Source organism: Oncorhynchus gorbuscha, linkage group LG13, assembly GCF_021184085.1.
Source record: "Oncorhynchus gorbuscha isolate QuinsamMale2020 ecotype Even-year linkage group LG13, OgorEven_v1.0, whole genome shotgun sequence".
Lineage (NCBI taxonomy): Eukaryota > Metazoa > Chordata > Actinopteri > Salmoniformes > Salmonidae > Oncorhynchus > Oncorhynchus gorbuscha.
This window is the reverse complement of record NC_060185.1, coordinates 42,937,133-42,949,016: the sequence shown is the minus strand read 5'-3', so window position 1 is coordinate 42,949,016 and position 11,884 is coordinate 42,937,133. Positions and strand designations below refer to the sequence as shown.

Here is an 11,884-nt window from a genome sequence, read left to right as displayed (position 1 = left end):
TTGGATATTCATTTCCCACTGAGCAAACAATTTCTGTACTTACAGCATTCTTATGTATTGTTTGCTTAACGATCCTTATTTGTGCATTGACATTGGTCAATAAAACTCATGGATGCAAGTATTTATGTCAAATAGTTTTTTCCACTTGAAGCCCTGGTTGTCCTGAAAAGACACTGGAAAAACACTTCAATGTGAGGCTAAATATGAGGGCAGAGCAAGCAGTGAAATTCAGTTTCAGAAATTCAAGACTATGTACAAAAATATGGGTCTGTTAAGAGGTCATAGCAGCTGTCCGGGAATGGTACATACAGTATTGCACTGTTAACTTAAAGTTATCCATGACACAATGAAGACACAATGAACTTCAACCTAATATCCTTCCTTTTTATTTGGTATTTTTCAAATGATCTCTCAATGTTTCTACATTTGGATAGAATGTCCTTGTTCTAAGAAGACAGCTTAGTTGCTTCAGTGCCTTCTCTATGATTAAAATATCAGTCTCATGTAAACATGAGAATTGCATTTGAGAATGAGTGATTGACAGCTGTATATGCATGTTGTCCCTTTCACCTTAAGCCTCACTTTTCACATATGGTATTTGTAGTGTGGATTTGGGTTGTAAGATTGGGCTGGTCAAGGTTGGTCATAGTGGTGTGTGTGTGATACTAGTGAGACTTCCTACTACACTGGGATAAGGTTGAGTTGAGGCATTAAGACAATCTGTTGGGCCTGTTGTAGCTGCAGTGAGAGGGCGAAGGGGGGAGGAGGGCAGTGCAGGGTGTGGTGGAGAAGGGAGGGGAAAGGACAAGGGTCAGTGGTTTGGTATTTATTATTGAATCTGTCGGGTGGCCCCGTACGACATGCCAGTTTGGCTGGCCCCTTTGTTAGAGCCCATCTGCAGGCCAATCACACCCTTCCCCGCCTTCAGCTGGTCGTCTGTGAACTCCCTCCGGTTCTCCTGGGCTTTCCTGCAAGGGCACATGGACGATGAACTCAAAAACACACACTGGCACAATACATACTCCAGCTTTAAAACAGCCACAGCACTGGCTGAATACACGAGCAATGCAACATCAGCATTCTTCTAACTCACTTGAAGAACCAGTTGGGGTCGCCGTGGTAGTTGCCGTCATCCTTGGTGACAGCCACACTGCCAAGGGACATCAGTGTCCTCTGGACTGCAGCTAAATCCTTCCCTGTCACCACAAAAATCACAGCAGGGTTTATAAGTCGCCACACCATAGCGACAGTACACTACACCGTTGTATGTGCCCACCACTACATCTGCTGTTATGTGGCATATTTACTACCCTGTGTTGTCATTGTGATTGTTTGATGATATGCCAGATGGACATGCTTTGCAAACCTTCCCAGAGGTCCACGGTCTGGAACATGTCGGTCTTGATGACACCGAAGCTCTCGGCAGCAGTTAGGAACTGTGAGATCTGCTCCATCTGTTTGAAGGCCATGCTTGAGCTGGCTATCTTCTTGATGGGCTTGTTGTCCTTATGCAGGCTGTTAATGAGCTCACTCAGGACCTGGGGAATAGGAACAAACACAAGAGTAAGTTGACAGAAAATAACCACCTGTACCGTCATATACTCTTGTGGGGTCCCCCAAGGTTTGATACTTGGCCCATTGTTGTTTTAAATTGTATATGATCATCTGATTTCCAAAGTGTTTGTTTCTCCGTTCTCTACATAAATCTTTAGATCGAATAAAGATGGTCCAAATAAATGGCTCATATGAATTCTGTTAAGATAAAATGAATGTTTCAGTCTGAGGGGTCTTAAGCATTAGGTTAGTACTCACACATCCATCCTTGAGCCAGTCCTGGAAGCCCAGTTTGCCAGCTTCAGGCTTCCCAACACCAGATCCACACTGGGCCACAATCCACTGCACCAAGAGCTCCTCCACCTCAGCGTCGTACTTCTTGTCAATCTTGTCCTGCACCACACGGCTCATGCCATAAGATGGACCTTTGTTGGCCATGCCTACCTGAGGTCCCTTTCCCACCGAAAGGGAGAGAAGGATTGAGGGAAAGATGGGAGTGGATTAGAACAGATATTAAATAGAGGTAATATGGATATTTATTTGAGGAAAGGAAGTTGTTATATGATAGGATTCCCCAACTGGTGTTTTTTGACAATTTTTTTGGTTAATTTTTCTGTTTTATTACCATTTTTTGTTATTAGTTTATTTTTGGACATAAGACTAAAAAATTTTTTTTAAATAATTTTGGAAATTTGTTCCTGATTATTCCCATGAATAATAGAGATATAAAGTATGTAATTGTATACAAATGTAAAGCAAGCTTTAAAATAATTATGTTTTAGTAAAATCTTATATCCATTTGGGCTTCTTGCGGTCAATTTGAGGTTTACAGATTATTTGTAATTATGTTCCGGCCCCCTGATCTTCCATTCAAGAAAAAAATCATCCTGCGCCTGAATCTAGTTGATGATCCCTGTTCTATGTCTGAGAACATCTTGATCTGGTATTAGACCTGAAAGTATTCCATGGTCAAGATTACATTGTGACATTGACTATGTATAATGTATGACAGTTTCTATACAAGTAGTGCCTGGAGGTGAGCATGTACACCTCCATTTGCATGTCACTTGTGCTATAATCTGCTATCATGACTAATACAAAGGGACTCTTTTCCATTGGCCCTTGACTGAAACAGAGATTACCTTAGTTGCAAATCAAGCCATTTCCAACAGCTCTGTGGATATATATGCAGATTCGCATGCGGACACATTAAGACATTGGACAAATGGCACATTCACTCACAAATACGCCTGCGAACACTTACACACATGTAGATGTCATGCATTTATAAAGGCGTGTATTTGAGCCGCTCCCTCCCAAAGATGATTGTCTCCGAATGCACATCAATTCAGCCATCTGCATTAATTACAGAACTAAATATCAGGAGCCAAAGTGCTGTACAATGGGAGCCCTAGAATCAGCAGAATCACTCTTTTTGTGTCTCTCTGCTCTCAAACACACTAGGCGCCACCAACACCATTGCTTGCAAAACTGTTGCTTTTGGGCCAAGCGCAAAGCCCATATCAATGCACACTTATCACCTTGTTTGCCATCTTGATGTCAGGGTACCACGACTTGTTGTGCCTGGGGGTTGAAGGTCAAATGTTAAATGTTACCACCTGGAGTTCATCTTCATCCTGATTGGAGGTCATGCTCAGTCCTTCCCCAGACTGCTGTTGGATGGGCTAGCCAATAGTAAGATCTGGCCACTTCATGTGTCTCAAGGAGCCAGTTGCCTTATCTACACAAAATGGTTCCAAAGGGATTCTTCGGCTGTCCCCATAGGAGAACCCTTTTTGGTTCCATGTAGAACTCTGTGGAAAGCGTTCTACATTGAACCCAAAAGGGTTCTACCAAAAGGGTTCTCCTATACAGTAGATACAGCCAAAGAACCCCTTTAGATTCTAGATAGCAGCTTTTTGTCTAAGTGTGTATTTGCATAGTTTTAGTTGGACTCAACTACTCACACGCCACCACAAGGTCAGCATGGACCCTTCCATACCTAGTATTTGAATGATGACCTGTAGCAAGCTCAAAAATCCTTACTAGCAGCAACACAAGCAACAAATGGAAGACAATATTTATTCTTCAATCTTCATGCTTATTATTTCTTGTGTTTCTACAAAAAGATTCATTTGAAACTCAGCTCCCATTTTTTTCTCTCCAAAAGTTCCTGAATCGTTATGTGCCTACACTTCCTCGTGCCCATATTGACTCATCAGTTTAAGTCAGGCAACACTTAAGAGAAAATGTATCGATCAGCTGCCATTAACCTAGTTCTGAGCCAGCAGTCATTTGTTGAACATTGGCATTAAGAGCATGTATCTGTGTCACCATATTGTGTTGGATTGGCAGCCATCAACACACAGCCCTGGACTGTCTGGAACTGGGCCCAGTCAAACATTAGTGCTGCTCCATCATGCAAAGAAGTAGACCAAGGCACAGTCCTTCTAGACACTATCTGCCAACAATTCAGTCACAAATATGAAGCCTTCAGAATACAGAAACATGACAGGAGGTTCTTTAGTGTTTTCAAGTTGTTTCATGGAACCAGTTGTTTCATGGAACCTTATTGACAGACTGCTGTTCACAGGTGATGAGATGAACTCTGGACCATAAAGACAAGAAACATGCCTAATATGCCCCACATCCTCCTCAGTCAGACCACAATAAGCTCCCAACCTCACCCTAACACACACTCAGTCAAACCCTTGCACAGTGCATAATTATAGAAACATTACAGAGGAATGTGAGGAATGTTGGGCTGCTAGCCATGTCATTACTTTTTCACTTCAGTTGGTCTAGACCTATGCTTCATAAACAAGCATTTTGACCAACGGAAATTAGACTGATGTTCCTCCAATGTGGAAAGCCCCTTTCTTCTCTGTGCTACTGGCAGTATAGGTCACAGCCCCCCACAGAGGTGAAATGGATGGCCTGAGAGGTCAGTTCACATGGGACGGGACCCTGGTTCCATTATGGTGTTTATGTGTGCTTAGGGACCTACTCTACTGTTAGGTTTGGCATCAAGCCCTGTCTCTGACATCTCCAGTCCAGAACAGAATGTCAGGCTGGCCTGTTGGTTGGCGTATATATGCATGCATGTATGTATGTGTGTATGCGTGTGTGTGTTAAGTACATAGCTATGTTTCTATTTTGACCTGATCATAATGAGTTCTACATTTGGTAAGACATGTAGACTATGTGTTTGGAGTATTGTCATTCAGTCTCTGAACTACATGTTGCTTCTCAACTACTGGTACTACAGTATGAAACAGTATCCACTAATCCTAATGAAAATTATCCTAATGACATCCCCATCCATCTCTCCTTTCATGTCTGTTTTTACTTCTGTGTTTCTGTCTCGCCATGGTAACACAGCTGGCTGTCTCGCCATAAAGCAGTTTGAAAGCTGTGGTCTGTGAACTGTGGCTAAAACCATGACGTACTGCCAGCGGCGCTGCAGTGCCACTGAAACGGAACTCGAGATAAGACTATCTCCTGCTGCTGGTCAGCTATCCTCTGGGACTTTAATCCTGCTAGGCATACTGTACTGTAGATAACTCCACAGCTACTGAAGCTGCTGCTGTACTTCTCCAGTGTTATCTCGCTGCCTCTCAAACACACACTTCCGCTCACCCACAGAAAACATTAGGCTGAGAAACGGTATTGATTAATCCCATACGATCAATGAAAGCCGCTGTGTTACTTGTTTGCATCTTTGTCTGTGTGCGCGTGCTTTTCTCCTTTGAAAAGTGCGTCTGCCGTGGACTTGTGTTTGCTATTGAATTCCTAGCCAAAGCCAACGTATGGCATTCAGTCATTTGCAAGTGAAAACTGAGCTATGCAAGTGTGTCTCTTACAAGAAGAGCTGCTGCGCTGCCTACCCCAGATCTCTTTCTATGACCAAACGTTCTCTGTTGCCTTTACATCTTTGTGACTGATTTGGATGGTTATTCTACAGTAGAAACACGCTAGCTCAAATCAGAACTACATATCCCGTCCGTCTGGCACCTGGTATCCCATTGAGCAAGACACCATCCCACATAGATCAGTAGTGTTTGTGCGTCTATTCACACCCAGTCACACACAGGATGGAGTATGAGGCACACAGACATACAGTATGGATGATTAGTGAAACAATGAAAACATGGTTAGAGAAACACAGTGCTCTGATAAGGTTACTTTTCTCAAAGACTTAACCGATGACATAGCTGACAGACAGCCATATGCCTCTTCTAGCTCTGTACACTCAGGATACCATCACAGGACTGACAGACAGACAGACAGACAGACAACCCTCTCAGCAAGGTGTTCTTCTGACTGGAACCCAAAAGCAGCAACTGTAAAGAGATATACTCACTGTGTTAAAGTATGAAGCGAAGAGTCTTTCTTCTGTACAAGCGCTGGGTCAGGAGGTGTGTGTGTCCGTGTGTGTGACTGAGTGTTTGTATACTTCTAGCTCCAGCAAAGTCCTCCCTCGGAAAAGTGCTGGCTTAAAAAGGACCAGACAAGCTGAAATGACTTCACTTCTCGTAAGCCTTGTTTACACCTTGTGCTAACATGTGAGTTTCATGAGCTCATCAATATGATCCAACCACTATCTGATCAAGGTTTGTCACGTCTACACATTGTATTAAAATGTGTCTCCTATCCTTCCACTGTGTCCGCATTGTGACTATATTAGTTGGTGGCTCCCTGTATGCAAATTATTTGACAGAAATTATTTCAAAACAATAAGATTTTATTTATTTTAAGACCATTACGGAAGCCATGAGTCAATGGTGCTACCTGTCAATGACAGTATAATGATGAGTTCAATGCTTTGACCACTCAGATCTGTTTCCACTTGACTGATATCCAGACATGATGCATGTCTGACTACCTCCTAAAGTGGTCAGGAAGATCAGATCACAATGTGTCTTTTAATCTACACCTATCAAAACATTTGGGCACAATCGGAATGTGGACAAGAGCAGGACTCAGGGCACATGTTAGCACCATGTATAAACATGGATTTAGCTAAGAATGAGAGAGGGAGAGAGAGTAAATAGGAAACCACAGCCTTAAAAGGGCATGGGCTTTCTGTCTACTCTCCTTCCATCCCTCCCTCCTTTTGTCTAGTGCTTTCCCTCTCTCCTCCCCTGTCTTTCTAGACTTCTCTTTTTTTTCTTGTCTGTTAAAAAAGTGCATCCTTATTTGGGAAGGCCTGTTCAGTGCGAGGGGAGCTCTGCCAGGAGGCTCTGGTTTGGTCAGCAGGAATACTCCAAATACTTCACCACACCACTCCATCAGCAGAGAGAGAGAGAGGCGCTGCCTGGGAAGAGAGAAAAAGAGAGGATGGAAAGGGAGGCTTGAGCTAGAGTAGGAGGAGGTGATGAATAGAGGTGGTCGTTAAGGGCCCATGGATAGTGGCACAGATTGCTTCAACAGACCACATCTGTTCTTTCCCCCCTTCATATTTCCGAAAGTCTGTTATTGATGTCAGAAATGAGAGAGGGGTGGGGGGGGGGAGGGTGACCACAGATGGGAGGGCCATGTGAGAGGAGGAGGAGTAGTAAAGGGAGGAGAAGAGGGAATCTGAGGTTGAGAAAGATAAATGAGTGAAGACGAGTCATCTCACCATCAGAGCACAGCAGACCTTTTATGTCCAGGATGCTCCTCAACTGGCCTGCTGAGTTGTGTTTGGGCAAACGTGTGTGTGTGTGTGTGTGTGTGTGTGTGTGTGTGTGTGTGTGTGTGTGTGTGTGTGTGTGTGTGTGTGTGTGTGTGTGTGTGTGTGTGTGTGTGTGTGTGTGTGTGTGTGTGTGTGTGTGTGTGTGTGTGTGTGTGGTGAGAGAAATGGGGGTGGGGAAGAGAGGATGTGTGGATGTCATAGTTAGTAACACATTCCCTTCTTATTACCCACACTCCTTCTCTTGCCAGACCCCAGTACTGTAAACTCACTTTGCCTCACACCCAATGCCAACCGTTGTTTCCTACATTAAGTCAGTTGTTGTCGCTTCTGTCCCACTGTGTCTCCTCCCATCTCACCAATTTATCACAAGCCCCTTTTAAACCTGGTGCTAACATGCATCCTTTGTCCTTATCTTGTCTACATTCTGAATGTGCACACATTTCTTTGGAGGGGTGTAGAAGATTAAACGATACCTTGTGATCTGATTGTGATCGGATCTTCCTGACCACTTCTGGAAGTAGTCAGGCACGCATTGTGTCTGGAATCTGGAAATCAATCAAGTGGAATATTTCCAGAAAGATCACCAGTCTCAGTAACCAGACTTAGTAAAACACAAAGGCCTTCAGGTAAGTAAGCAAGCTTCGGGACAAATTTACATTTTCAAATGTATTTATTCATAAACGCTCTTTTTACATCAGCAGTTGTCACAAGGTGCTTATACAGAAACAAAGCCTAACCCCCAAAGAGCAAGCAGTGCAGGTGTAGAAGAACGGTGGCTAGGAAAAAACTCCCTAGGAAGAAACCTAGAGAGGAACCAGGCTCCGAGGGGTGGCCAGTCCTCTTCTGGCTGTGCCGGGTAGAGATTCTAAGATTGCATGGCCATTAAGGCCAGATAGTTCTTCAAGATGTTTGAGACAGATGGGAGAATTAGAGGAAGCATGTAAGTTCAGATAGGACACCAGATAGGACAGACTGACAGTAGCCTCCCGGCACATAGACAATTGCAGAATAGATACTGGGGGGGGGGGGGGGGGGTGTCAGAGGACACTGTGGCCCCGTTCTACAATACCCCTGGGCATTACAATACCCCTGGACAGGGCAAACCAGGCAGGATAGATATAACCCCACCCACTTTGCCAAAGTCAGAATGCCAGAATGGCCCATATGGCAGTAGCCTACCGTTTGCATCACGATGCAGTTTTAATGTACAACCCCTGGACAGGATGTTAGTCTGTCGCAGGGCCTTACCCCAAATCCATCTATTTAATGCTGATTGCCAAGCAGGTCCCATTTTTAGAGTCTGGTATGACTCGACCAGGGATCAAACCCCCAATCTTCCTGGGCGGTAACTAACCACAAGTCCAATGATAGTTACATATAAATACTTGGTTATTGCATAGTGAAAGGTACTGTAAAACCTCAAAATGTGTGAGACGCATTACCTCTCCACTCTCTTGCACTCTCTCTATGTGAAGCAGTGCCGCAACGCGTTATATTTTAGCGCGAATGCTGCAGCAGAAACTAAACTCCTTCGTCCCTGTGCGCCCACGTCAAACCGCAACCGCTGACGAGTTTTGCTTGACTAAAAGACACGCAGCCTTTCTATGCAACCAGAGTGTTCTTGCGGTCGCCATCGCCTTCTGAATGGTGAATTTACAGGGGGTGCATTAGCATATGATACTGTACACTATGGATCTATTGCCATTCAATCGTCATCAATACATTTATTGAAACTAGACGAACCTGTAACAGTATGCATATCATCATGTCAAAGCAGCACCCTCTCATTCCCTTTAAATCCCAGTCCCCTGGAATGATCGCCATGCCTCTGTTAAAACCCTCACGCTCTTAGACTTTAATCTGATGGGTGTATGAGCGTGTGCATGTGTGTGGATGTTCGGCATTTGTGTATGCATACGTGTGCGTAGGGTCATACGTCAGAGTGAGTTTATAAGAGTGGAGGAGTTTGCTTACATCCAGCCCCTCGCTGGTTTATAATAAATTAGGATAAGCAGTGAGAGAAGACATGTGTTTACAGGGTTACACAATGCCGCCAGAGGACATGTACAGTATGTCATCCAATATCCCCCATAATCTCTCTAGCTCAACATCTCATTGCTTTTTTCCATTTCAGGAAATACAATATTTGGGGTTTCAATGTGCCCTCTAGTGGGCAAAACGAGTCAACAGAGTGTATTATGTATCTGCGATGGCTACTAACATTAAAGTGGGGCCTATTCAATCAAAGCTGGTTTCTGGGTTTGTCTGACATTCTTTTATACACTGCATGAATTAGCATTTTGATTATTTTTGGTGAATAAAACAGTGTTAAATATGTTTAGGTTTACATTATTTTAGATTATATCATATACTTATCTTAACCAACTCAGTGGCCTTGTGGTTAGTGTCTGCCCTGAGATTGGAAGGTTGGAGGTTTGATACCCGGTTTGATACCAGGCTGTTTCTGGGCAACACAGACTTTCAACTCCCTCCAAAGATTTTCTATGGGGTTGAGATCTGGAGACTGGCTAGGCCACTCCAGGACCTTGAAATGCTTCTTACGAAGCAACTCCTCCGTTGCCCGGGTGGTGTGTTTGGGATCATTGTCATGCTGAAAGGCCCAGCCACGTTTCATCTTCAATGCCCTTGCTGATGGAAGGAGGTTTTCACTCAAAATCTCATGATACATGGCCCCATTCATTCTTTCCTGTACACGGATCAGTCGTCCTGGTCCCTTTGCAGAAAAACAGCCCCAATGCATGATGTTTCCACCCCCATGCTTCACAGTAGGTATGGTGTTCATTGGATACAACTCAGCATTCTTTGTCCTCCAAACACGACGAGTTGAGTTTTTACCAAAAAGTTATATTTTGGTTTCATCTGACCATATGACATTCTCCCAATCTTCTTCTGGATCATCCAAATGCTCTCTAGCAAACTTCAGACGGGCTTGGACATGTACTGGCTTAAACAGCGGGACACGCCTGGCACTGCAGGATTTGAGTCCCTGGCGGCGTAGTGTTTACTGATGGTAGGCTTTGTTACTTTGGTCCCAGCTCTCTGCAGGTCATTCACTAGGTCCCCCCATGTGGTTCTGGGATTTTTGCTCACTGTTCTTGTGATCAATTTGACCCCACGGTGTGAGATCTTGCTTGGAGCCCCAGATCGAGGGAGATTATCAGTGGTCTTGTATGACTTTCATTTCCTAATAATTGCTCCCACAGTTGATTTCTTCAAACCAAGCTGCTTACCTATTGCAGATTCAGTCTTCCCAGCCTGGTGCAGGTCTACAATTTTGTTTCTGGTGTCCTTTGACAGCTCTTTGGTCTTGGCCATAGTGGAGTTTGGAGTGTGACTGTTTGAAGTTGTGGACAGGTGTCTTTTATACTGATAACAAGTTCAAACATGTGCCATTAATACAGGTAACGAGTGGAGGACAGAGGAGCCTCTTAAAGAAGAAGTTACAGGTCTGTGTGAGCCAGAAATCTTGCTTGTTTGTAGGTGACCAAATACTTATTTTCCACCATAATTTGCAAATAAATTCATTAAAAATACTACAATGTGATTTCTCATTTTGCCTGTCATAGTTGAAGTGTACCTATGATGAAAATTACAGGCCTCTCTCATATTTTTAAGTGGGAGAACTTGCACAATTGGTGGCTGACTAAATACTTGCAGACAATCTTTTAATACAGGATGTGGAAGGAATCATAAATATGTTAATACTTATTTTCTATAACTTTGTTTGAAATCTATTTATTGTTTTAACAGCAAGGAAAATATGCCCTTTATTTTTTTTTATAGAAATTCAAGGTATTTAATGTGAATGATTTTATGCTTTGTGCTAATGCTTTTTAATACTGTTCATTTTTTAAATGTTTTCTAAAAAGTCATTTGAAGTATATTTATTTTTAAAATGGTCTAGGGGGAAGTGTAAGAATATTTCGAAGATAAATACACAATGCAGAGGACTAATGGTCAAGAGGGAATTAACGATCAATGGAAATAGTGTTTTTTATGTAGTAGGGAATTAATGATCAATGGGTCAGAAACATGGGAGGAATTTGTCTCGGCATTGAGCCTGAAACAGGATACTTGTTATTTGGTTTTATTGCAAGGAATTCTAATTGGTCAACCACAGGCTAGGGTTCGGTTATTAAACTACATTCTGTCTCTTTGTTCTGTGGAGAGAATTACTGAGGACAGGGGTAATGAACATCTACCTCAGCATAACATCCATGATGTGTCCTCGTTGAATAAACCTATTTTTCTCCCCCTGATTTGCTTTGTGGTCTGTGTTACTGAAGAGGAACATCAACTGCTAACACCTCCAAACCACTCATTGTTGAATTAGCCATTTCCAACTTGTTGTCTAATGTTTATGTCCAATGGCCGATGAGTACTGATACGTTTTATCTATCATTTATCTTCATATGACAAGGATTGAAAAGGATTTGCCAGTAGATTGTTGACTTGATTCACGATGATGACTGCTAGCTTGACATGATCATTCCAATCAAAGCTACTGTAGATATAATGTGATTTTAAGTAATTTTATCTGTGGCCAATGACCTTGATCCTTCTTGGATGGGCACTTCTAATGTAACTCTATGGTAGCACCCAAGGGGCTTGAATTTTCGAGCTCTCCCCATA

General features: G+C 43.1%; 1 protein-coding gene across 5 annotated transcripts; it reads right to left on the bottom strand.

Annotated features, from left to right (window-relative positions):
- Nucleotides 1–370: 370 nt before the first annotated feature.
- Nucleotides 371–6,072, bottom strand: tagln (transgelin). Of its 5 annotated transcripts, none has more exons than XM_046294595.1 (6): nucleotides 5,918–6,051; nucleotides 3,096–3,138; nucleotides 1,813–1,998; nucleotides 1,367–1,538; nucleotides 1,094–1,196; nucleotides 371–968 (listed from the first exon to the last, which is right to left on the bottom strand). In XM_046294595.1, exons 2-6 carry the CDS (start codon nucleotides 3,105–3,107, stop codon nucleotides 830–832), a joined length of 612 nt encoding a protein of 203 aa, XP_046150551.1. In that variant the 5' UTR covers nucleotides 3,108–3,138; nucleotides 5,918–6,051; the 3' UTR covers nucleotides 371–829. The 5 variants fall into 5 exon arrangements, with proteins under 5 accessions (XP_046150551.1, XP_046150550.1, XP_046150552.1 ...); XM_046294594.1 differs by having other exon boundaries at nucleotides 1,813–2,007; nucleotides 5,918–6,048; XM_046294596.1 differs by lacking the exon at nucleotides 3,096–3,138 and having other exon boundaries at nucleotides 1,813–2,007; nucleotides 5,918–6,072.
- Nucleotides 6,073–11,884: the final 5,812 nt, after the last annotated feature.